The sequence below is a fragment of the Triticum aestivum genome, chromosome 3A (genome assembly GCF_018294505.1).
Source record: "Triticum aestivum cultivar Chinese Spring chromosome 3A, IWGSC CS RefSeq v2.1, whole genome shotgun sequence".
NCBI lineage: Eukaryota > Viridiplantae > Streptophyta > Magnoliopsida > Poales > Poaceae > Triticum > Triticum aestivum.
The window spans coordinates 685,404,344-685,431,546 of NC_057800.1; the positions used below are offsets into that span (position 1 = coordinate 685,404,344).

A 27,203-nucleotide genomic window follows, 5' to 3' on the forward strand; every position below is an offset into this window, starting at 1 on the left:
TTTTCTTTAGCATCTGATACAAAGGAATAGCCTTCTCCCCAAGGCGGCTGATAAACCAGCTTAGAGCTGCAATCCAGCCTGCCAAACACTGAACATCATTGATACACGTTGGTTTAGCTAGGGAAGTGATAGCTGAAATTTTTTCCCGGGTTAGCCTCAATGCCTTTGTTGGACACTAGAAAACCCAAGAGCTTGCGTGCCAGAACACCAAAGACACATTTAGCCGGATTAAGCATCATCTTATAGACCCAGAGGTTGTCAAAAGTCTCTCTCAAGTCATCTATCAATGTTTCCTCCTTCCTGAATTTTACCACAATATTATCCACATAAGCGTGGACATTGCGGCCAATCTGTTTATGAAGACAATTCTGAACACATCGCTGATAAGTCGCCTGTGCACTCTTGAGCCCGAAAGGCATAGACACATAGCAGAAGGCTCTAAAGGGAGTTATGAAAGTTGTCTTCTCTTGGTCCTTAACTGCCATTTTAATTGGATGATAACCAGAATAAGCATCTAGAAAACACAAACGGTCACAACCCGCCGTAGCATCAATAATCTGATCAATACGCGGGAGAGCAAAGGGATCAGCTTGACAGGCTTTGTTCAAGTCTGTGTAATCCACACACATACGCCAAGTGCCGTTTTTCTTAAGTACCAGCACTGGATTAGCTAGCCACTCAGGGTGAAAGACCTCCACAATGAACCCTGCTGCCAAGAGCCGGGCTACCTCCTCACCAATAGCCTTACGCCTCTCTTCATTGGAGCGGCGGAGAAACTGCCTGACCGGCTTAAACTTGGGATCTATATTAAGGGTGTGCTCAGCGAGTTCCCTCGGTACACCTGGCATGTCAGAAGGCTTCCATGCAAAGATGTCCCGGTTCTCACAGATGAACTCGATGACCGCGCTTTCCTATTTCGGATCCATGTTAGCGCTAATGCTGAACTGCTGAGATGAATCGCCAGGAACGAAATCAACTGATTTAGTGTCTGCAGCCGATTTAAATTCCAGCGCCGGACCATGCTCTGTAGTTGGCTTCTTCAGAGAAGTCATATCTGCCGGATCAACATTGTCCTTATAGAATTTCAGCTCCTCTGTGGCACAAACCGACTCCGCATAAGCCGCATCACCCTCTTCACATTCCAAAGCAGTCTTCCTGCTCCCATGTACTGTGATGGTCCCCTTATGACCCAGCATCTTAAGCTGTAGATAAACATAACACAGTCTCGCCATGAACTTGGCATAAGCCGGTCGTCCGAACAGGGCATGATACGGACTCTTGATTTTCGCCACCTCAAAAGTCAACGTTTCTGACCATGAATCATGATCATCTCCAAAAGCCACCTCTAGGTCTATCTTACCAACTGGGTACGCCGATTTACCAGGCACCACTCCATGAAAGACTGTATTCGACGGTATAAGATTCTTGTCTATCAGCCCCATACGACGGAAGGTATCATAATAAAGGATATTGATACTGCTCCCTCCGTCCATAAGCACTTTAGTGAACTTGTAACCCCCAACTTGAGGAGCCACTACTAAGGCTAGATGACCCTGATTATCAACCCGGGGCGGATGATCCTCCCGACTCCATAAAATGGGTTGTTCATACCAGCGCAAATACTGAGGTACCGCCGGGTCAACGGAGTTCACAACCCTCTTGTGAAGCTTCTGATCGCGCTTACCCAAGCTAGTGGTAAAGATATGATACTGCCCACTGTTCAACTGCTTCGGATTGCTCTGATAACCCGACTGCTATTGTTGATTCCCCTGATGGTTGTAACATCCCTGATTGCCTTGATTACCTTGATTGCCATGTCCGGTCTGATTGCCTTGGAATCCTGAACGGGAGCTGCCACCTCCATAACCCGACCCATGAAAACCGCCTCCTGAACCGTCGGGTAGGCCATTTTCGTATTGGAACATATTGGAAATTTTGAACTCTCGCATGATGAAGCAATCCTTCCAAAGATGCAAAGCTGGCTTCTCCTTCGACACATGCTTTGGACAAGGTTGATTTAACATACGCTCCAGATTGGGGCCTGACCCTCCGCCCCTCTGGGGCGGTTTTCCCTTACGACGCTGACCGTTATCCTGAGCGTTGGTGTTAGCCACAAAGTCCAAACTATTGTCTGCGTTGCGCTTACCATTATTCCCATGACCTGCCGGATTGTGCTGCTGCCGCCCCTTGGCATTGCCGTTCTTTTTCCCCTTCCCCGGTTTGTCATCCTTCGACTCAGGGTCTTTGGTACTATCTGAATCGACATATTTCACCAAAGCAGCCATAAGGGTTGACATGTCATTGCAGTGACGCTTGAGCCTCCCTAACTTCAGTTTTAACGGCATAAATCGGCAATTGCCCTCCAACGTCAAAATTGTTGTATCCACGTTGATGTGGTCTAACGAATGCAAAATAACTGAGACTCGCTTTACCCAATGGGTTGTAGACTCCCCATCCTCTTGAACACAAGCTTCCAGGTCCACAATCGACATAGGTTGCTTACAAGTATCCTTAAAATTCTGGATAAACCGGTTTTTTAACTCGGCCCATGACCCGATGGAGTTAGCCGGTAAGCTCTTTAACCAAGTGCGAGTTGTTCCTTCCAACATCATGGTGAAATACTTAGCACACACTACTTCATCCACATCCAACATCTCCATTGCCATCTCATAACTCTCAACCCATGATTCAGGGGGTAAATCGGCAGTGTAATTGGGCACCTTGCGAGTGCCTTTGAAATCCTTGGGTAGTCGTACATTGCGCAAGGCTGGGGTGAGGCAGGGCACCCCCAAAGAACTGAAGATCACACCTGGCTCCACTAAGGTGGTCGGACGAACCAGAGTAGGTTGACGAGCTGCGTGCTGAGCTGCTAACTCGGCCTCTCGACGTGCTCGGCCATGATCCACCACATCCTGTGATTAGCGCCACCACCTGCCGGGTTACGGTGCCGCGCACTACTTGACACAGCTGGTTCATCCTCAATGTGCCTGCTGTAGCTCTGACTCGGACGAGGGGTGGAATGAATCCTCTTGCGACTATGCGAATAAGCTTGCTGCTGGGTTAAAGCTATTTGAAGGAGCTCTCTGGCGCGTCGTGTCTCAATCGCCACTGAGGACTTGCCGTCAATCGGGAGGGCTGCTAATCGTGAAGCGGCAGCCACAATGTTATCCAACGGGTTGGAGTAATGCCTCGGGGGCGTCGGAACGTACTGCGGCACAATGTTGTTCTGACGAGGTGGGTCCATCATGCACGGCTGAACCGGCGCTCCTGTTACCAGTGCCTCCGTCCGGTTTATCACTGGCTAGTTACTGGTCCCTGCTCCTGGCGTGTTGAAGAGGTTTCTTGGCTCATAACCCGGTGGGAGGTGTGACCGGTATCTCCTCCTCATGACATCATCTAAGGCACTCTGATCCAGCCTAAGCCGGTAGGCCTGAGCTTCTAACTCGTCCCATTCTGTAGCCATCCTGGTGTTCTCTGCTGCCAGGTCCGCTTTAGCTTGAGTTATCTAATCTTTCACCTTTGCAATCTCCGCATTGTGCTGATCTCGGGTTGCTGCATCTACTTCTGATGCCAGCAATGCTGCCAAAGCGTCGAACAAATCAGACAAAACTTGAGCCAGAGGCGGCGCAGAGCCCCCTGCTCCCGCTGGTGTTGCTGTTGCTGAACCAGAGATCATTGCCGTGGTGGTAGAAGAGTGTTGTGCTGGTTGTGTATCGTCCATGAAGACTGCGACCCGGCTTGGGAGATCAAGGGGGTCCGAAATACTGTTGCTATCGGAACCTCCACTAATCCGACCGTCCTGTAGCTGATATAGCGACTTGGTCTCTCCAGTTGAAGATTCGTCGTCAGAGCAGACAACGGTTTCTCCATCCGATGCCGGTCCATCCTCATATTCCGCTCCATGGATGACACATAAGAAGACATGTTTTACGGCGGGCCGAACTGGGGCAGAGCTTGCGCGCTGAGCCGTTTCGATGGTGTCGGCGCAGGTGTCCGGCTCAGGGCCCGGTTCGCCGATCCTGCCGATGAAGACGTGAATCCCACCAAAGGGGACCCGATACCCGTATTCAATTGAACCGGCCTCAGGACCCCATCCTGCGTCATCGATGTAGAGCTTGCCGCGACGACTCTTAGTCATCCGGACCACAGCGTATCCCTTGAGTCCTTCGAAGCTGCCCTTCAAGAACTCGAAACCATCGTGCGATAGCCCCACGGTGGGCGCCAACTGTCGTGGTTTTGTCACGGCAGATGTCCTCGTGAAAGGACTTAGTCGTGGAGCCATCGCTACGGGTTAGCTTAAAGGGGTTAAACCGGACAAGGGAAACGGGAGTTTTATACTAGTTCGGCCCCTTCGATGAAGGTAAAAGCCTACGTTTAGTTGTGTTGGTATTGCTAGGGTTTTAATGACCAGGGAGCGAATCCGCTTTGCCTGGCTCTCAAGTTGTTGTGTCTGTTGTCCTTAAACCATTGTCGGGTCGTCCCTTTATATACACAGGTTGACGCCTGCCGGTTTACAGAGTCCCGAGGCCGGATCATAAACGTGTCCGGCTCGGTCTCTATCCTTCCTACCTTACCATGCAAGTTATATGAGAAAATCGGTTTACATCTACAGGCCTTAACCCGTCCTTGGGCCTTGGGCCTTCGTAAAGCGCCACCATCCTTACATCTTCATGGGCTTCTAATCTTCATAGAGTTAACCCGGCTACTCCTGGCCGGTTTACATCTAGTAGTAATATCCCCAACAGAGCGTCTTGTATGATTTGAGTCTTTTATTTTTAGTTTACCACAATCATCCTTTCTATACACACCTTTTGGGAGAGACACGCATGAATCGGAATTTATTAGAATACTCTATGTGCTTCACTTATATCTTTTGAGCTATACAATTTTTCTCTAGTGCTTCACTTATATCTTTTTAGAGCACGGTGGTGGTTTTATTTTATAGAAATTATTGATCTCTCATGCTTCACTTATATTATTTTGAGAGTCTTTTAGAATAACATGGTAATTTGCTTTGGCTATAAAATTATTCCTAATATGATGGGCATCCAAGATGGGTATAATAAAAACTTCCATATAAAGTGCGTTGAATAGTAGGAGAAGTTTGATACTAGATGATTGTTTTGAGACATGAGTATGGTGATATTAGAGTCATGCTAGTTGAGTAGTTGTGAATTTGAGAAATACTTGTGTTGAGGTTTGCAAGTCCCGTAGCATGCACGTATGGTAACCATTGTGTTACAAATTTGAAGCATGAGGTATTTCTTTGATTATCTTCCTTATGAGTGGCAGTCGGGGACAAGCGATGGTCTTTTCCTACCAATCTATCCCCCTAGGAGCGTGCGCGTAGTGCTTGGTTTTTGATGACTTGTAGATTTTTGCAATAAGTATGTGAGTTCTTTATGACTAATGTTGTGTCCATGGATTATACGCACTCTCACCCTTCCAGCATTGCTAGCCTCTCTAGTACCGCGCAACTTTCGCTGGTACCATAAACCCACCATTTACCTTCCTCAAAATAGCCACATACCTACCTATTATGGCATTTCCATAGCCATTCCAAGATATATTGCCATGCAACTTTCCACCGTTCTGTTCATTATGACACGCTCCATCATTGTCATATTGCCTTGCATGATCATGTAGTTGACATCTATTTGTGGCAAAGCCACCATTCATAATTTTTTCATACATGTCACTCTTGATTCATTGCACATCCTGGTACACCGCCGGAGGCACACATATAGAGTCATATTTTTGTTCTAAGTATCGAGTTGTAATCTTTGAGTTGTAAATAAATAGAAGTGTGATGATCATCATTATTACAGCATTGTCCCATGTGAGGAAATAAACAAAAAAGAGAAAGAAAGGCCAAAAAAGAGAAAAGAAAAAAATGAGAGAAAAAGAGAGAAGGGACAATGCTACTATCTTTTTTCCAAACTTGTGTTTCAAAGTAGCATCATGATCTTCATGATAGAGAGTCTCTTATTTTGTCACTTTCATATACTAGTGGGAAGTTTTCATTATAGAACTTGGCTTGTATATTCCAACGATGGGCTTCCTCAAATGCCCTAGGTCTTCGTGAGCAAGCAAGGTGGATGCACACCCACTTAGTTTCTTTTGTTGAGCTTTCATACATTTATAGCTCTAGTTCATCCGTTGCATGGCAATACCTACTCACTCACATTGATATCTATTTATGGGCATCTCCATAGCCTATTGATACGCCTAGTTGATGTGAGACCATCTTCCTCCTTTTTGTCTTCTCCACAACCACCACTCTATTCCACCTATAGTGCTATGTCCATGGCTCACGCTCATGTATTGCGTGAAAGTTGAAAAAGTTTGAGATTACTAAAGTATGAAAAAATTGCTTGGCTTGTCATCGGTGTTGTGCATGATTTGGATATTTTGTGTGACGAAGATGGAGCATAACCAAACTATATGATTTTGTAGGGATGAGCTTTCTTTCGCCATGTTATTTTGAGAGGACATAATTACTTTGTTAGTATGCTTGAAGTATTATTATTTTTATGTCAATATTAAACTTTTGTCTTGAATCTTTCGGATCTGAACATTCATGCCATAATAAAGAAAATTACATTGATAAATATGTTAGGTAGCATTCCACATCAAAAATTCTGTTTTTATCATTTACCTACTCAAGGACGAGCAGGAGTTAAGCTTGGGGATGCTTGATACGTCTCCAACGTATCTATAATTTTTGATTGTTCCATGCTATTATATTATCTGTCTTGGATGTTTAATGGGCTTTAATATACTCTTTTATATTATTTTTGGGACTAACCTATTAACCGGAGGCCTAGTGCCAGTTTCTGTTTTTTGCCTATTTCAGTGTTTCGCAGAAAAGGAATACCAAACAGAATGAAACCTTCGCGATGATCTTTCTTGGACCGAAAGCAAACCAGGAGACTTGGAGTGGAAGTCTGGAACTCTGTGAGGTGGCACTAGTAGAAAACAGGGCTTTGGTCCAGGCCGGGTCAGCCCATTAGTCCCGGTTCAGTCCAGAACCAGGACCAACGTGGGCATTGGTCCCGGTTCGTGAGCCCAGGGGGCCGGCCGGGCCACGTGGGCCATTGGTCCCGGTTCATCTGGACCTTTTGGTCCCGGTTGGTGGGATGAACCGGGACCAATGGGCCTCGCTCCTGGCCCACCACCATTGGTCCCGGTTGGTGGCTTGAACCGGGACCAAAGGCTCCCCTTTAGTCCCGGCTCAAGTCACCAACCGGGACCAATGAGGTGCCTATATATACTCCTCGCTCGCGGGTCGTCGAGGGTCGCCGAGCGGTAGAGGAGAAACCCTAAATAGAAAGTATCGTCGGTGTGAGATACATGTACCGTCAGTGTCGGACACTACATCCATGTCCCACAAGTGGCGCGGGCTTCGACGCCCACGTCACTTGTGGGACGTGGATGTAGTGTCCGACACCGACGGCCACATGTATCTCACACCCACGATACTTGCTATTTAGGGTTTCCTCTATCGCTCGGTGACCCTCGACGACCCTCGTTCCCGATAAAAAAAAGAGGAAGAAGAAGAAAAAAAGAGGAGAAGAAAGAATAGAGGAGTTCTTACTCCTCTATTCTTTCTTCTCCTCTTTTTTTTCTTCTTCCTCTTTTTTTTTATCCTTGAAGCGTTGTCGAGGCCACCCCAAACCCTAGAGAAGCAGCGTCGAGGCCACCCCAAACCCTAGAGAAGCAGCATCGAGGCCACTAATTAATATTAGTTCCACGTTTTTGCCACTAATATATCCATCTGTCATGTTTGAATAATAATTGCCATGTTGTCAATATTTGTAGAAACTATGGACACCGCCCGAGACGAAGTACAAGAAGAGTTGTTGGGGGACATAATCGCACGAGGAAGTGATGCCATCTGCTCGTTGTTTCTCAACAAGACCGATGGTCTGGAAGCAGCTGGCTATGATTATGATGGCTCCGGTGACCTAATGCCGGTGCAAGAAGGAGACCGTGAGGACGGCTCCGGTGACCCAATGCTGGTGCAAGAAGGAGACCGTGATGACGTCTCCGGTGACCGAACCGAGTCCGACCAGGTATATATATTAGTTAAGCTTTTGCTGACTAGCTAATTGATGCATTCATTGTTTTGGTATGTACACATATTAATTAAGTCTTTGTTCTTTTTTCTAGCCCTCCGGATCGAGCACAACTTCGGTAAAGAGACGAGGCCCGAAGAAAAAGTTGAGCTCGGATGCAAAGTTTGAGATCATAGCAATCGCGCCCGATGGCCAACCGATTGAACCCCTCCGGACAATGAGCGCATTTGTTGCTCAGTGCCGGGTTTTGGTTAGGGACAAGATCCCGATCAGCATCCAGCAATGGTTTAAGCCGGCTACAGAAGACCCTGAGGTGTCTTATGTCAATGATATGCAGAAAAATGATCTTTGGACTGAGCTGAAGTCAAATTTCACCCTACCGCCAGAGGATAATCCAGAGAAGCCACTTAAAGAGCAATTAATCAAGTCTTTTGCTCTTAAGAGGATGGCAGAAGTATTCAGGAGGTGGAAGAAAGAGCTGAATAAGTTTGTCGAAAATAACGAGACACCAGAATTCAAGGGCAGATATGAGAAGATCAAAGATCACTAGCCCGCATTTGTGGGACACAAGACATCGGCAAAGAGTAAGAAGATGTCAGCGACAAACAAGCAAAATGCTGCGAAGAAGAAGCATCACCATCGTACGGGGTCAGGTGGCTACCTCGTAGCCCGGCCTAAGTGGGCCAAGACTGAGAATGATCTGGTTGATAAAGGGATCGAACCAGAGACAATTAACTGGCCAGACCGTTGCCGGACTTGGTTCTTCGGTGCTGGCGGAACCTTGGACCCTGTAACAGGGAAGTGCATTTGGACGAACGATCAAATGGACATAACAGTCAGGAAGCTTCAGCACTATATCGAAGCAGCGCAGCAAGGGACGTTCTTTCCAGACAGAGAGAACGACGAGCTCACAATGGCCCTCGGGAATCCTGAGCACCTTGGACGGACACGAGGCACGCCAGGCTCCATTCCGTGGAAGGTTGGGTTTCCGGACGCAGGCGGTTACAAATCCCATGAGAGGAGGAAAAAAGTGCAGCAGACCCAAATGCAGGCGCTGCAAGCAAGGGTACAAGCGATAGAGGAACGAGAAGCAAATCGCAGCAAACGTACTGCCGAAGCTTCCCCCGAAGCTACCCCGCCATCTCAGCGGAGAAGCAGCGTGGCTTCCACCGAGCTACTTCAGCCGGAGCATGCCTTGATGGCTCCTGCCAGCTATCCCGTGGATGCTATCACGGAGTCTCAAAATTGCCACCTTATGACGCAATGGATGAATTTGAAGGTCAAGGCGGCTGTTGGCTCTGTTTATCCTACTGAACCCGGCGCAACTTTTCACTGCCGGTCGATTCCAGAAGGATATGCTAGGGTGATGGTGGATGAAATAACGGAGGGATTTGAGGACCTCCATCTTGACCACCCTACCGGTGAAGGGGAGACTAGGCTGGGGTCTGCTCTGAAGACTCCATGCCTATGGCGGAAGGAGCTCATCAACCTTCCGAACTGGATGCCTCCGCCTCCTCCTCCTCCTCCGGCAAGTCAGGGCACTCCGCCTCCTCCACCGCCTCCTCCTCTGGCGAGTCAGGGCACTCCACCTCCTCCACCGCCTCCTCCTCCGGCGAGTGACGATCAGGGCACTCGACCGGCTCCTTCTCTAGCGCGTGGCGGCACTCCGCCTCCTTCTCCGCCTGCGCCGACGCGCCCGAGCAGCCAGCCTCCTCCTTCTCCGCCTCGTCAGCAAGGGAGGAAGAGACCTGCCGCCGCTCCGGCTGCTCCGGCGCGTCGTAGTCCTTCTCCTCCGCCTCGTAAGCAAGTAAAGAAGACAACCGCTCCGTCTGCTCGGCCGGCGTCTAGCAGTACAGCCAGAGGCAGGAGGACATACAGATTTGGTCCTTCTCTAAAGACTCCAGAGAATTTACCATATGAGAGGACCCCGGAGGAGAATGCCGAGATCGCACGAACCGAAGTGGATGACTGGTTTCAAGGGTTGAAAGCAAAGAGACATCCATTTCTGGAGGAGAAGGTAGATCTAGTGAAAGCGAAGCGCACTCTGGCTGCCCTGACAAAACCACCCAAGTCTCCGCCGAAAGGAAACTATGAGCGCATTATTGGAAAGGAATTTGCCGAAGCGGAGTGGTCGGGAAGTACTGTCAGTGATCAAAGGCTGAAAGAACGACGAGCTGGGAAACAAATTGCCCAGCTCGGCGAACAAGCGAAGCAATCGTGCCCCCCGCTCAAGGTGCCTAGCGACAACGTCGCTAATGATCCGAGGATGGTGCCCGGTTATAGAAATCTTGTCGATTACCTGCCCGACGATGTAAATTATGAACCCATGGAGGTGCAGATACAAAGATATGAGTACGGGAAGCCTCTCGTCAAAGATGAAAGATCTCTATCAACGATGATGCGACGATTGCATGATTGGCACTTGAAAATCTGCAGAGATTCTGGGGGAGGAGTACTTTGTATGTGAAAGTTAAAAAGGAGCATGACCTCATTGGAATTGAACTATTACCTGTTCCATTTGAGGAGTTCTTTCAGTTTTTCAATCAATTGGCCCTCGATAAAACAACGGTCGCCTGCTACTGTCTGTAAGTAGTACTACTTCTGTCATTAAGTCTCTCTATATAGCTCATCTCTTTCATTGCATGTATTTATAATCATCCTCACTATATTATGCAGATTGAAGATCGCCGAATTGAACAAAAGACAAGTCGGTGATATTGGGTTCATTAACACATATCTCATAGATGCAACTCAGGTTAAATTTCATGCCGCAGCTACCGCGGCCAACTTGCTACGATCGTTGGTAATAAATGAAAACAAAGATATAATACTCTTTCCTTACAACTTCAAGTGAGTGTTACTGTCTTGTGCGTATTCAGTTTCCCTTATATATTAGTCAAGGTTATAGTAATGTAATTGATGAGTTATGCATGCGTGTGCAGTTTCCACCATATTCTCCTAGAGATTAAGCTTGAGCAGGGACTAGTAACCGTCTTAGACTCAAGACGAAAAGATCCCCAGGACTATGCGACATAACCCAAATACTCGAGAAGTACGTTAAATCGATCATTATCCACCATATCAGCAACTTTGTTCATTTCCTGATATATCAAGTAATTGTTTTCTTTGTCCGGCAGGGTTTGGAGAAAATTCACCAGAAAAGCTCCGGGACTGCCGAAGGAGCTGCAATTTAGACACCCGAAAGTAAGTACTATAGTAGCATGTTCCGCGCATCTACTAGTGATTCAAGCGCTAGTTTCATCAATACCATTTGGCATTCTTGCTTATCAGTTTGATTGACCTCTATTTCTTGTAAAGTGGTTGTGGCAGGAACAAGGGAATGATTTCTGTGGGCACTACGTTTGCGAGTCCATCCGCCACACGACCTGTGAACGGGGCTACACTGACGAACAATATGAAGTACGTAAATAACAACATTCACAATTTTATTTTATTACCATCATTTGTGTTGAGTTTCATTCTTTCATATATATATGTATTGACCCCCTTCTTTAAATTAGATGTTTCGGAAGCGGGATGAACTCCTAGCACCAGCTCGCATGCGAGAAATTCAAGAGGAATTGGTGGCATTCTTTCTTGACCACGTGATCGCTGAAGATGGAGAATACTATGTGGACCCTGAGTCCGTATGATTATATTTGTAAGAGATAATTATTGTATATATGTAGCCGGTAGTGTCGGATAGATATACGAGAACTTGTTGTTCGACCAATCTCTTGGAGAAGGAGAGGTGGTCGATATCACTTCTCTCTGTATGCATATATGTTTATGACGATCTTCTGTTTCCTTCGTTTGCTTACTAGCTAGCTAGCGTGTCTAGTCCTCTCTATACGTATGTATAGTACATAGCGTCGACCAAGCACGGACATAAGAGAGGACACTTCTCTCTATTAATTATAGCTAGCTAACACAATATATGAAACACCTAAATTAACCCCCCCAAAACCCCCAACCCCCCCCCCTTCAAAAAAAACAAAAACCCCAGCCACAGAAATGCTGACGCGTGGATGCCTATTGGTCCCGGTTGGTGCCACCAACCAGGACCAAAGGGTCTCCTGCCTGGGCTCCGTGCACAGGCCATGTGGAGGCCCATCTGTCCCGGTTCTGGATTGAACCGGGACTAAAGGGACAGGGCATTAGTACCGACCCTTTAGTCCCGGTTCCAGAACCGGGACAAAAGGCCCTTACGAACCGGGACAACAGGCCCTTTTTCTACCAGTGTGGCCACGAGGCAGGAGGGCGCGCCCCCACCCTCGTGGGACCCATGGAGCTCCACCGACGTACTTCTTTCGCCTATATATACTCTTATACCCTAGAAACATCAGGGGGATCCATGAAACCACGTTTCCACCGCCGCAACCTTTTGTACCCGTGAGATCCCATCTGGGGGCCTTTTCTGGCGATCTGCCGGAGGGGGAATCGATCACGGAGGGCTTCTACATCAACACCATAGCCTCTCCAATGAAGTGTGAGTAGTTTACCACAGACCTTCTGGTCCATAGTAATTAGCTAGATGGCTTCTTCTCTCTCTTTGATCTTCAATACAAAGTTCTCCTCGATGTTCTTGGAGATCTATTCGATGTAATACTCTTTTGCGGTGTGTTTGCCGAGATCCGATGAATTGTGGGTTTATGAACTTGATTGTCTATGAATATTATTTGGTTCTTCTCTGAATTCTTATATGCATGATTTGATATCTTTGCAGGTCTCTTCGAATTATCGGTTTAGTTTGGCCTACTAGATTGATCTTTCTTGCAATGGGAGAAGTGCTTAGCTTTGGGTTCAATCTTGCGGTGTCCTTTCCCAGTGACAGTAGGGGCAGCAAGGCACGTATTGTATTGTTGCCATCGAGGATAAAAAGATGGGGTTTATGTCATATTTCTTGAGTTTATCCCTCTACGTACATCATGTCATCTTGCTTAATGTGTTACTCTGTTCTTATGAACTTAATACTCAAGATGCATGCTGGATAGCGGTCGATGTGTGGAGTAATAGTAGTAGATGCAGAATTGTTTCGATCTACTTGACACGAACATGACGCCTATATTCATGATCATTGCCTTAGATATCTTCATAACTATGCACTTTTCTATCAATTGCTCGACAGTAATTTGTTCACCCACCGTAATACATGCTATCATGAGAGAAGCCACTAGTGAAACCTACGGCCCCTGGGTCTCTTTCTTATTATATTGCATCTCTTTTATTATCGCATCTCGTTTACTATTTTGCAATCTTTACTTTCCAATCTATACAACAAAATACCAAAAATATTTATCTTATTATCTCTATCAAATCTCACTTTCGCAAGTGACTGTGAAGGGATTGACAACCCCTTTATTGCGTTGGTTGCGAGGTTCTTGATTGTTTGTGCAGGTACTAGATGACTTGTGTGTTGTCTCCTACTAGATTGATACCTTGGTTCTCAAAAACTGAGGGAAATACTTATGCTACTTTGCTGCATCACCCTTTCCTCTTCAAGGGAAAACCAACGCATGCTCAAGAGGTAGCAGGACCATTATGTGCCCGTTACTTCCAGCTAATGATGAAGCCATGCTTTTCTTGAATCCTTTGACACTAGACAACGTGACATATAGAAGGGTAGATGAGATCAGGAAAAATATGGACCATTTTCTGCACATCTAGAATGGCGCCATTTTGTTAAATCCCTTGTTTGACATTCATGAGAGAGGCAGTCCGGACATCGGACATTCATGAGAGAACTCCAGTAACTCTTCAACATGAGGGGGACGTCAATGAACCCCCTCTCGCCCAACCAAACCCTAGAAGCGTTGAGGCCACCCCAAACCCTAGAAGCGTTGCCGAGGCCACCCCAAACCCTAGAAGCGTCAAGGCCACCCAAATTTACCAAGTTCAAAGAGTGTTGTCATCAAGGCCACCCCAAACCCTAGAAGCGTTGTCGAGGCCACCCCAAACCATAGAAGTGTCGAGGCCACTAATTAATATTCCTTGTTGTGTTTAGCTAGCTAGCTAGCTAGGTCTATGTTTGCCACTAATATATACATCTCTCATGTTTGTATATTAATTTCCATGTTGTAATATTTGCAGAAACTATGGATTAAAGAGACTTAGAACAAGATGAGTTGTTGGGGGACATAATCCGCGACGGACATGATGTCTTGCGTTTCTCAATGACACCGATGGTCTGGAAGGAGAGGATGAAGGCTTCAGTGATCGAACAACGGAGGAGGAAAGACATGATCATGATGGCTCCGGCGACGGAATGTCGATGGAAGAAGGAGACCGTGATGACAATTCTGGTGACTGAACGGAGGAGGGAGCCGTTGCAAAGTCCGGCGAGGTATATGTATTAATTAAGCCTATGCTGACTAGCTAATTGATGCATTAATTGTTTTGGTATGCACATATATTAACTCTTCTTTCTTCCTTTATATCTCTCCGGATCGAGCCAAACTTCGGTAACGAGACGAGGCCTGAAGAAAAGATTGCGCCAGGATGAAAGGTTCACGATCACAGCAATCTCGGACGATGGCCAACCGATTGAACCTACGCGGACCAAGGGAAGCATTTTCTGCTCAGTACGGGGCTATTGTTAGGGACATCAACCCGATCGGCATCCAGCTATGGAATAAGCCTAAGAACGAAGACCCTCAAGTTCCTTATGACACCGATAGACAAAAAGATGATCTTTGGACCTCGCTGAAGGCAAATTTCACCCTACCGCCAGAGGAGGATCCGAATAAGCCAGTTATAGAGCCATTGGTTAAGGCATGTGCTCTTAAGAAGATGACAGATCTATTCAGGAGGTGGAAGAATGAGTTCAAATAAACGTTTGTCGACAAAGGGAAGACTCCAAAATTCACCGGCCGATTTGAGAAGATAAGAGATCACTGGCCCACATTTGTGGCCTACAAGACATCGGACCAGAGTAAGAAGATGTCAGAGACAAACAAGATAAATGTACAAAGAAGCTGTATCACCATCGCACGGGGTCAAGTGGCTACCGCAAAGCCCGGCCATTCTGGGACAAAGCTGAGAATGACCTGATTGCTTAAGGGGTTGAACCAGAGACATTGAACTGGCCAGGCCATTCATGGACTTGGTTCTTCAGGGTTGGGGGAACTTTGGACCCTAAAACAGGGAAGTGTGTTTGGACGGACGAGCAACTTGCAATACCCATCAAGAAGCTTCAGAAGTGTATCGCCGCAGCGCAGCAAGGGACATCCATTCCGGACAGAGAGAATGATGAGATGACCGAGGACATCGGGAATCCTGGGCACCCTAGACGAACACGAGGCACGCCAGGCTCCATTGCATGGAAGGTTGGGTTTCCCGATGCAGTCGGTTACAAAACATGGGAGAGGAAGAGGAAACTAGAGCTGAGCTCAATGGATAAGCTCAATGCAAGAGTACAAAAGCTAGAGGAACAAGTTGAGAGCCAGCGAGCTGCCGGAGCTACCCCAGAAGCTACCCTCGCCATCTTAGCGGAGAAGCAGCGTGGCTTCCACCGAGCTCGTTAAGCAGCCTGACTTCATGGCTCCTAGCTACCCCATGGATGCTATCACGGAGGCTCAACATTGCCAGCTTATGACGAAATGGCAGAACCTCGCCTTGAAGGCGGCTGTCGGCTCTGTTGCACCTCCTCAACCCGACGGAATTTTTCACTGCCATCCGATTCCACATGGCTTTTCTGTTGTGATGGTGGATGAAGAAATGGAGGGATTTGAGGAGATCGAGCTTGACCACCCTACACGTGAAGGGGAGACTCATCTGAGTTATGCTATAAGGACTACATGTCTATGGCGGAAGGAGTACATCAAGCTTCCGAACTGGACGCCTCCGCCTCCTCCTCCTCCTCCTGCGATTTAGGGCACTCTGCCTCCTCCTCCGGTGAGTGATCAAGGCACTCCGCCTCCTTCTACGGCTCCTCCGGCGCGTGAGGCCGGCACTCCGCCTCCTCCTTCGCCTCCTCCGGCGCGTCCAAGTAGTCTGCCTCCTCCTCCGCCTCGTCAACAACAACGGAACACAAACGCCGCCGCTCCGGCTCCTCTGGTGCGTCGGAGCACTCCGCCTCGTAAGCAACAACGAAAGAGAGACGCCGCCGCTCCGGCGGCTAGCCGTACAGCCAGAGGCGAGAGGCAATACTGATACGGTCCATCTCTCAAGGCTCCGGAAAAGTTACCATACGAGAGGACTGTGGAGGAAAACGCGGAGATCTGTGCAGCCCAAGTGAGGATTTTTTTTTGCAAAGAAACCTCCACCTCCGAAGGAGACGATAGATCTGGTGAAAGCGAAGCGCACTATCGTTGCCCTGAAGCAACCACCACCGCCTTCGCCGGATGACAACTATGTCTGTGCTCTTAAACAGACATATGAAGATGCGCGCCGGTCGGGAACTACTTCCAGTGATAAAAGGTTAGAAGAACAAAGAAGTGGGAAAAATTCCTTAGCTCGGCTAACAGGCGAACCAATCGTGCCCCTCGCTCAAGGTGTCTAGCGATATCGTCGCTAATCTGTCGGGGATGGTGCCCGGTACCAATCCTGCTGATTACCTGGGCGATGATGTACATTTTGAAACAATGAAGGTGGACGAATTCAGATACCAGTACGGGAAGCCTCTCGTCAAAGATGGAAGTCCCGCTCTAACAATGATGATGCGAATATTCCATGAATGGTACATGGAAACCTGCAACAAGTCTGGGAAGGATGCTTTGACGATGAGAATTAAAGAGGAGCACGACTTCATTGGATTGGATCTGATTAATGTTGATTTTGACGAGTTTTTCCAGTTATACAATCAAAAGGCCCTCGACAAATCACTTGTGACTTGCTACTGTTTGTAAGTACAACTTCTGTAATTAAGTCTCTATATATAGCTGATAACCCACAAGTATAGGGGATCGCAACAGTTTTCGAGGGTAGAGTATTTAACCCAAATTTACTGATTCGACACAAGGGGAGCCAAAGAATATTCTCAAGTATTAGCAGCTGAGTTGTCAATTCAACCACACCTGCCAACTTAGTATCTGCAGCAAAGTGTTTAGTAGCACAGTAATATGATAGTGGTGGTAACGGCAACAAAAGTAAAGACAGCAAAAGTAATGTTTTTGGTATTTTGTAGTGGTTGTAACAGTAGCAGCCGGAAAGTAAATAAGCATAAACCAGTATATGGAAAACTCGTAGGCACCGGATCAGTGATGGATAATTATGCCGGATGCGGTTCATCATGTAACAGTCATAACATAGGGTGACACAGAACTAGCTCCAATTCATCAATGTAATGTAGGCATGTATTCCGTATATAGTCATACGTGCTTATGGAAAAGAACTTGCATGACATCTTTTGTCCTACCCTCCCGTGGCAGCGGGGTCCTATTGGAAACTTAGGGATATTAAGGCCTTCTTTTAATAGAGAACCGGAACAAAGCATTAGCACATAGTGAATACATGAACTCCTCAAACTACGGTCATCATCGGGAGTGGTCCCGATTATTGTCACTTCGGGGTTGCCGGATCATAACATGTAGTAGGTGACTATAGACTTGCAAGATAGGATCAAGAACTCACATATATTCATGAAAACATAATAGGTTCAGATCTGAAATCATGGCACTCGGGCCCTAGTGACAAGCATTACGCATAGCAAAGTCATAGCAATATCAATCTCAGAACATAGTGGATACTAGGGATCAAACCCTAACAAAACTAACTCGATTACATGATAAATCTCATCCAACACATCACCGTCCAGCAAGCCTACGATGAAATTACTCACGCACGGCGGTGAGCATCATGAAATTGGTGATGGAGGATGGTTGATGATGACGACGGCGACGAATCCCCCTCTCCGGAGCCCCGAACGGACTCCAGATCAGCCCTCCCGAGAGGTTTTAGGGCTTGGCGGCGGCTCCGTATTGTAAAACGCGATGATTTCTTCTTTCTGGTTTTTTTCTCTCCGAAAGCAAATATATAGAGTTGGAGTTGGCGTCGGAGGGTCAACAGGGGGCCCACGAGGTAGGGGGCGCGCCCCCACCCTCGTGGAAAGGGTGTGGGCCCCTGGTCTTCATATTTGGTGATGATTTTTTATTGTTTTTTCTAAGACCTCCCGTGGAGTTTCAGGTCATTCCGAGAATATTTGTTTTCTCCACATAAAACAACACCATGGTAATTCTACTGAAAACAGCGTCAGTCCGGGTTAGTTCCATTCAAATCATACAAGATAGAGTCCAAAACAAGGGCAAAAGTGTTTGGAAAAGTAGATACGACGGAGACGTATCAATAGCTCGGCTCTTTCATTGCATGTATATATAATTATCCTCACTATATTATGCAGATTGAACATCATTGAATGCAAAAAAGCACAAATCTATGACATTGGGTTCATTAACCCAAATGTCATACATGAATGGACGGTTCAAAAGAATGTCACAGAAACCGAGGACAACTTGCTACAATCGTTGCTCAAAAATCAAAACAAAGATAAAATACTCTTTCCTTACAACTTCAAGTGAGTGTTACTGTCTTGTGCATACTCGGTTTCCCTTATTACTCGAGGTTATAGTAATGTAACTGATGAGTTATGCATGCGTGCGCAGCTACCACTTTATTCTTCTAGAGATTAAGCTTGAGCGGGGAGTAGTAACCGTCTTAGATTCGAGACGAAAAGATCCCGGGGACTATGCGGACATGACTCGAATTCTCCAGAAGTAAGTTCAATCGATCATTATTGCACCATATCGGCAACTTTGTTCACTTCCTGATATCAAGTAATTATTTTCTTTGTCTGGTAGGGTTTGGAAAGAGTTCACCATAATTTCTCCGGAACTGCCGACCGAGCTACGATTTACACACCCGAAAGTAACTACTACTACCTAGTTCCGCACATCTCCCATTGATTCTAGCTAGTTATCAAGACCATTTAGCATGCTTGCTTATCAGTTTGATTGACCTCTATTTCTTGTAAAGTGCTTGTGGCAGAAAGCCGAGAATGATTTCTATGGATACTACGTTTGCGAGTTCATCTACAACGCGGCGGCCTCTAATAAGTGGGGCTATTTTGAAAAACAATATGAAGTGCGTAAGCAAAAATATTCACAATTTTATTTTATTGCCATCATTTGTGTTGAGTTTCATTCATACACATGTATTGACCCTCTTCTTCAATTTAGATCTGGCAGATGCGGGATGAACTCCTACCACAAGATCGCATATGAGCAATTCAAGAGGAATTGGCGGGATTCTTTCTTGATCACGTCATCAATCCAGCCGGAGAATACCATGTGGAAATTGACTTAAGATATTAGGGATTGTAAGAGCTCTTATATTGTATATATGTAGCTAGTAGCGTCGGATAGATATACGAAAACTTGTTGTTCGACCAATCTCTCGGAGAAGGAGAGGTCGATCACTTCTCTCTGTATATGTTCATGACGATCTTGTGTATTTAATGGTTCCTTCATTTGCTTACCCAACGTCGACCAGGCACAGAGATAAGAGAGGTCACTTCTCTCTATTAGCTAGCTAACACAATATATGAAACCCCTAAATTAGCCCTCAACCCCCCCCCCCCCTTCAACCCCCCCCCCCCCCCCAGCTCCTGAGGTGCTGACGCGTGAATGCTTTTTGGTCCCAGTTGATATTACCAACCAAGACTAAAGTCCCTCCTGCCTGGGCGCCCCGCAACGGCCGCGTGGAGCACCTTCTGTCCCGGTTCGTAAGCGAACCGGGACTACAGGTTTTGGGCTTTAGTCCCGGTTCCAGAACCGGGACAAATGGGTCTCTGGAACAGGGACAAATGTGCCTTTTTCTACTAGTGGATCGTCACACTGAAGACCTATAGCGTGTATGCTCGTGCACTATGCACACTCTTTTAAGAATTAATGTTTCAAAATGTTATTCATCCGCAAGTTAATGAGTTATAAAAATACCGTGCATATATGCCAGCCTTGATTTAAGTATGTATTTCAAGAATATATATGCAACGCATCTATCGCCAATGTATCTTTGCATTCGTGCATGATGACCATGTATTGTGAGGTCACTACTGCTAAATAGTATATTGGTCAAGATTCTGATCACACGATTAGGCTTAGTTAGTTGATAAAGACAGACATACCTATCATCGAAAAGAGACCTGATTCTTTCATTTTCTTTGGGAAAGAGATACGATTCAATCATAACAATGACAACTCAAAGAATGTGAGGTCCAATCATTATGGAAGATTACGTGCTATGATGATCGATGGCTTTGCTTATATGTTTATGTTTATCGTTGATTATCCCTTTGTGTCACTGACAGTGGGCTTTGTAGTTCCACTTTAGCAGACCGTTTATAGCAATTAGCTTGTAGGAATGGAGTTGGTGACACCTAGCATCCAGTTAGTAAAGAAGATGCTTGGGTTGGGGGCCCAAAAGTGGCACACATCATCCATCATTTTCGTCTATAGAACTATTGAGACTGAGAAAAGAGAAGGGAGTTTTTTTTGGGGGGAGTTGTATGTGTTAAGCATGGAACATATGTAATATGATCTAGCAGAAAAGTTTTGGCTTGCTCATGGGATGAGATGCTGAGTGTCACTGACAGTGGGCTTTGTAGTTCCACTTTAGCAGACCGTTTATAGCAATTAGCTTGTAGGAATGGAGTTGGTGACACCTAGCATCCAGTTAGTAAAGAAGATGCTTGGGTTGGGGGCCCAAAAGTGGCACACATCATCCATCATTTTCGTCTATAGAACTATTGAGACTGAGAAAAGAGAAGGGAGTTTTTTTTGGGGGGAGTTGTATGTGTTAAGCATGGAACATATGTAATATGATCTAGCAGAAAAGTTTTGGCTTGCTCATGGGATGAGATGCTGAGTGTAACAAAAACTTTTCACCGTATATAAGGAATAAATACGAAGAAAACTAAAATGTCACTTGTCACTATATGTATTTATTTTTTGAGGGGACACTTGTCACTGTATGTGCCATGCAGTGGGATTTGAACCCACGCCCTTTCGGACCAGAACCTTAATCTGGCGCCTTAGACCAACTCGGCCATATCAACTTGATTGGTAAAAAATTATAGCTAAATTAATTCATAAGAGAAACACCTCGCGTTTGGCTGTTGGAAAGGTGCTTGTTCTTACCACCATGAACACTAATGATCGCACAGATGGAGCTCGATAGCCAGGGATGACGGAGCTGATTTAAGGGTGATCGGGTCTAACTGAAAACGAAGCCATGCTCTACAAGCTACTGTACTTGTTAGTACAGCAGAAGAGGACTCTGCTCTACATCAGCAAAGCATCGCATGTGAGGCACACAGAATCAGATGAAGATTACTAGACAGATGGTCTCAGACAGCAAGGCAACGCTTCTCACCAGAGACCAGACCAAACCGATGGCGCCCACAGGCCACAGAGCACGGCCGCCGCATTCATGGCAGCCCCAGCTAGGGGACGCGGCTGCAGCAGCCAGCACGACGACCCTGCCTGCCCCGTCTACCCTAGCTAGCTTAGCTATCTTGTTCTCCCGCCGTCCAGCTGAGCTCCAGAATTCCCGGGTCCGGCTGACTGAACGATCCCAATCAATGCACAGCACTACAGTCAGGCGGTGCATGCATCCACACACAAGACCGGCCACGTCAATGCATACCATGAATCTATCGGCCGATAATGTTATCTTGCCCGCCTCTTCTTTCCGAAAATGGCTGGTCCTCTCCCGCCCTCCATCCATGTGCTGCTTGCCGCGCCCGCGCAGAGCACGCATTGCATCTGCCTCATGCGTGGCACAGGGCAGCATTATCGTTGCACACACTAGAACAGTCAAACGGTGCATGCATCCATAGTTCCATACACATGGCTGGGGCTGGCCATGTCAATGTACGTAGGACTGTAGGAGTACCACCATCTACTGCTGCAGGCAGGCATGCGTGTAGCGGATAAGGCTATCTTCCACACCTGTTCTTTCCGAACATGGTCATCTCATCTCCCTCCGCATGTGGTCGCCGCGGAGAGATCGCACCTGTAATACTACATCTGGCTGCTACGTGACTTGGACGACGGTGGGAAATATGATTGTACACTCAACTTGCTTCACAAGTTCAGATCCAGACTAATCATCGATCACAAGGAACCTGCCAGCTTGTCGTGCCGAACATTATTCCGATATCACGTTCACCAACAGGAGAGACTTGGTATCATCATGTTCATTTGTTGACAAAAGTTACAGAGCACTGGATGTACCTTCCATTAATTCCGTCAATGCGATGCTTCCATGATCTTTGACCACCTGGCCGGAGTCAGCCATCGTCTGGAACATCGCTCTTCATTAACATGCCACTGCAGGCAGCTCCCACCGCGCCAGTCACATGTATACCACATAAACAGATACTCAATTCTCAAAAAAAAAAAGATACTCCCTCCAGGGAGTAGATCACTTTTTTTTGTTGACAAAGATGGAGTACATCACATAGGCATGGTTAAATCTTACATAGCAGAGTGACATCCACACCATACTATCTACTCATCTTCAACGTACATGCATACAAACTACAAAAGCAAATCACAGGCCCATGCAGATAAAAATCAGCACCTCTCAGCTCTCATGTCAGTTTGGGCTTTATCAATTTAGCCGGGGGCTGCTTGTGCCTTTCTTCTAAAATTTCTCATGTCAACAAAGTGCTAGGTACTGGACAGATACGAATCTTGACTTCTTGAGTCATCACCATCTCTACTTTGTAGCTGGGAACAAAACCAGGGGGGAGAATAATAGTCACCTAACAAGCTTATCTCAAACAACTTCACAGTTGTAGCTTGTTCCACAATCAGCACCTTCTTCAGCTGAAATGTTCCCTTCTCAACCAGGCAAGCAGTCCTTTTTACCCAGCCAGGACATCAACAGAATTTTTTTAACAGCAAGCTTCAGAATTAGCTGACCATCCCAGCAATCAAATCATCAGATGAACGATCATCTGATCACTTGTGGAGGATACAAACCGCTTCGAATACACATGCAGAGAGTACAAATACCTACTTGGACACTGGTTTGATTACAAACCATGCATGCTCGCCACAGGCCCACGACTCGACTGACAACTTGTTACATTCACCACTATTCGACAAAGTTTATCCAAAGGGTGTGATGAATTTGAAATAAACCTAGAACCCATCAGGCAAAGGCGACCAGATCACCTTCACTGAGATTAACGCAAAATCAGTCTTAATCTTTCGAGCACTAGACCCGTGGTTGCCAGCATTGAAGAAACAATCACGTTCAGTGGAACTGGATCGCTCTGTACCAACCTTGAACTTCAAGTGTATCCAAGAATCTATCACCACAGCAACCACAGACCTTTTTAAGCTCCGCATCTCACCAATGACGCCATCAAAGAGCCGAATTTCTTCATTCAACCCACTGGTAAAACAGCCAAGAGACAGATTGAAACTGCTTTGCACTTCTGATATGGCAACTTCTACAGTCGCCTCAATTGCATTTTCAAGACTTGAAAAGGTTATGTCAACTGCACCACAATTGCCATGGATGCGATTCGTGAACACACTACGATTCCGTACGCCCATGTTGCCTAGTATTGATACGCCATCGATCAGTTGTGGATCATGCTTTTCTGGTCCAACAGTCTTGATCCTCATATCGTATTCGATAAAAATATCACCCAGATAATTAATCCCTCGCTTAGGGCCAGCCAAGTTGATGAGAGAACCCTACAAAGTTATTATTATTTAACAGTTGTTTCATATAGAAGTAAGAAACATCCTAAGCACTTCCCTTATGATGTTTTATCTACTTGCAACAACATTTACATAAAAGGGATATTTTACAATTGATGAACAAGCTCTTTATTCTGATACTTCTGAACAGATTAATCACATGGAAGCATCTTTGTTGATAAAAAAGAGATAAGTGGTTGAAATACATGAACGAGAGTACGTAATATCATTCTTCTATGCATGCGATATTGTGAAATGAAAAAGGGGGGTAATTTAAGTAAGGAATAAGTCCATTTAACTCCCTCAGGGCATCGAGGTTAGTCTATAAAATCAGGTACCTGACCTCCCAAGTATTCCATACTGTCTAAATCGTCCACTGGGGTGGCTTTGCCATGTGGTCCACATGGCACATGTGCAAAAACCACCTACAAAACTGCAAGTGGAGGCAATTTAGATGGTGTTTGAATACTTTTGAGAGGTCGAATACCAGGCTAATCTATAAAATCGGGTATCTGACCCCCGAAGTATTCCATACTGTCTAAATCATTCACTGGGGTCGTTTAGGAGGTGTGCTTTGCCCATGCAGTCCACATGGCACATGTGCAAAAACCACCTACAAAACTGCACCTAGGGGCGATTTCGACAGTGTTGAATACTTTTAAGAGGCGGAATACCAGGCTTTATACTTGAAGAGGTTAAGTAGACAAACCTCAATACTTGGGGAGTTAGGTAGACTTATTCATTGAAACAATTGCGGATAAGTATAGAAGTGCACCTGCTCCAAAGTAATGGCTCTGGGATCATCCCTGCTAAATTTGACGACATAATTAAGCAATGGATCCAGATTATCCCGCAGTGCTATGTATCCATACAACGCTATTGGCCCACCATTCACATGAATTTTAGCCAGCTTTATTGATACAATTTGTAACATGTGAGTAGGTCCATGCCGCATGCAAGTGCCATTGAAGATGAAGCAATTTGAGGGCTCTGTAAACATCATTGGCTCGAAAATAGCTTCATAAAAAAATACAAGTTATATTGTAACTGGAAATTCATGTAGTAAATAAATACTTGTCATACAAAAGGTAAACATGCTGACAGAGGATTCCATGGCCCTATTGAAAATTTATGTTTACATGTAAGTGGAAACTATCTATGTTATACTAGAAAGTCTGATCCCCTGCCCTTAAAAAAAGGGAAAGTCTGATCCCCTGAGAAGTTTTTTTGAGGAAAACGCAAAGAAAAAGAGAATAATATGTAATCACCTCAGAAAGGAAAAGGACCTTTATGATTTTTATTTTCCTTTGTTTCTCCTTCCACAAATCCTCTTTTAAGTTGATTTTTCTTTCCAATAGTAGATAATTTCACCGTCTTATATGTTTGAAAATATTTTCATAACTTTCCACGACTATTTGCATAGTTTGGTCGGGAACAAGTGGGCCAATTTAACACTTAGGATACAATAATTACATGCTAAAAATAATGAAAACTGATGTAAATAATTCCACCTGACAAATTTGGAATGTAAATATAAATAACATTATGGAGTGATGCAATTTCCAATGAATCGCAGCAATGACTAAGACAACGTCTAAAGGCACACCGAATTTTCTTTAAGGCACAACGGCTAGCTGTCTGCTACTTTTTTGCTTACACCTAACGAATTCATCCCCCGAGTACCCTTTGACGAGATATCCTTTGCTTGGTGGCAATGCACTGGCATTAAACTAGTGAAAGTAAACAAATAAAGCAAAATTGAACTCAAGATTTTAGCAAAGGATATATCAGTTGACCAATATACTGCAAAATGTCTAATACCAACAAAAAGAAGGAAAAGAGGTACCGATCACTTACTCTCACTGCGGTCTGCAATAAGACATTCTCTTTTCCATGAGTGTGTGCACTTGTATATAGAACCATCACAATACCTGCTCTTCGGAATCACAGCCAGAGGGCGCACACGGTTTAAAGGGGTATCGAGACATCAGTGTATCGCAGTTCCCATATTCTTCGTCCTCACTGTCCACGGTTTCTTCCTCATAACCAACAGTTTTCCCCCATGTATCACGTTTGTCATCTATAACCTCGGCATAACATGCCATGGGGTTCCCCTGTTGTGCTCCTTGTCTCCATGTTGTTCATGTTTTGCGTGACGGAAGAATTGATAAGCAGTCGCATGTCTGGTTTACCAGAATCATCCCCTTCCACTTCAGTGGTGCTGGGCCTGCTGGCCATGTTCCGAAATCCAAGAGGAAATCTATCACCAACAACGTATAAAGTCAATCTCAGCACCCGACACAAATAAGATGGTATCACCGATCGGTCAGGGTATCAAAACAGGAATGTAATATGAAGTTCTGAACAAAAGCCTAAAATTGATTATTGTTTTTATTTCCTTTCCGTCTTTTTCTCTCAAACCCTACCCCCAACCAGGGTAAATAAAGGCCCAATTCTGGTCGCGATCCAGATCTAGAATTTTATAGCAACAACTAAAGGCACAATCTTTAGCACGGAGAATAAGAAAACATACCTGGAAACACGACGGACAGTTGGATTGGGAGGCTTACTGGGTGAGAAAACTCGTCGCGCAAGCGCTGGTGGCCACCAGCGAGGCGGGGGAGAGGGCATGAAGGAGTGAAGTGGTCGCGACAGAGAGGAGAGGCGGCGCATCGGGGCAGAAGAAGCGGCAACGTCAGGGCTTCGGAGGAGACGAAGAATCGAGCTGAAGATTTGCATCTGAGCACTTAGCGGCGCCGGGTAAGGCCAACTCCACCGCGCGACCCTATCCTGTCCGCCCCCGTTCGTTTGGGGTAAAAGAGACAAACGAGACGGCCCAGCGCGCGGGCGCAAATAGACTTTTGTCCGCTTTGTGTCCGCTTTCGACCGATACCCGGTCCTAGTTTGCGCCGGTTTGGGGGTGAAACGGATAGCGCGCGGACGGGCGGGACGCGCGCGCTTGTCCTCCCCTGGCCCGCCTGTCGGTGGGAGAAACCAAACCCCCCACGCCCATTTGGCGCCATTTTCCCCCAAACCCTCCCACGTCCCTCCTGCCGCCCCCTCTCTCCCCCGTCCATGGCCGACGCCCCGCCGAGTTCCGGCAGCCTGGCCGTCGACCCGCCCGCAAAGGTGAAGAAGAAGGCGCCAAGGAAGCCGCGGTCGGAGTGCACGCCGGAGGAGATCGCCAAGTTGGACGCGGAATCGGCGAAGAGGGGGGAACGGAGAGCGGTCGTCAAGGTCAATGCCGCCGCGGCCAAGTTCGCCGCCCAGTGCGATGAGCTAGAGGCCGCGCGGCGCAAGGCCGCGGCCGACGAGAAGAAGGACCTCGTCAACAAAGCGCACGCCATCCTCATGCTTGGCATGGGCCGTCCGGCCGGGTTCCCTGCAGCGGCCGTCGGCCCGGTGAGCACAG

The 27,203-nt window shown here is 46.4% G+C and overlaps 1 protein-coding gene across 3 annotated transcripts; it reads right to left on the reverse strand.

Moving 5' to 3' along the window:
- Positions 1–22,574: 22,574 nt before the first annotated feature.
- Positions 22,575–26,563, reverse strand: LOC123059082 (uncharacterized). 3 transcript variants are annotated; one of them, XM_044481725.1, is made up of 4 exons: positions 26,325–26,563; positions 25,649–26,051; positions 24,567–24,808; positions 22,575–23,785 (listed from the first exon to the last, which is right to left on the reverse strand). In XM_044481725.1, the coding sequence occupies exons 3-4, from the start codon at positions 24,792–24,794 to the stop codon at positions 23,222–23,224; spliced, it is 792 nt and encodes a 263-aa protein (XP_044337660.1). In that variant the 5' UTR covers positions 24,795–24,808; positions 25,649–26,051; positions 26,325–26,563; the 3' UTR covers positions 22,575–23,221. The 3 variants fall into 3 exon arrangements, with proteins under 3 accessions (XP_044337660.1, XP_044337661.1, XP_044337662.1); XM_044481726.1 differs by lacking the exon at positions 26,325–26,563 and having other exon boundaries at positions 25,649–26,302; XM_044481727.1 differs by lacking the exons at positions 25,649–26,051; positions 26,325–26,563 and having other exon boundaries at positions 24,567–25,554.
- Between the last annotated feature and the right edge of the window lie 640 nt (positions 26,564–27,203).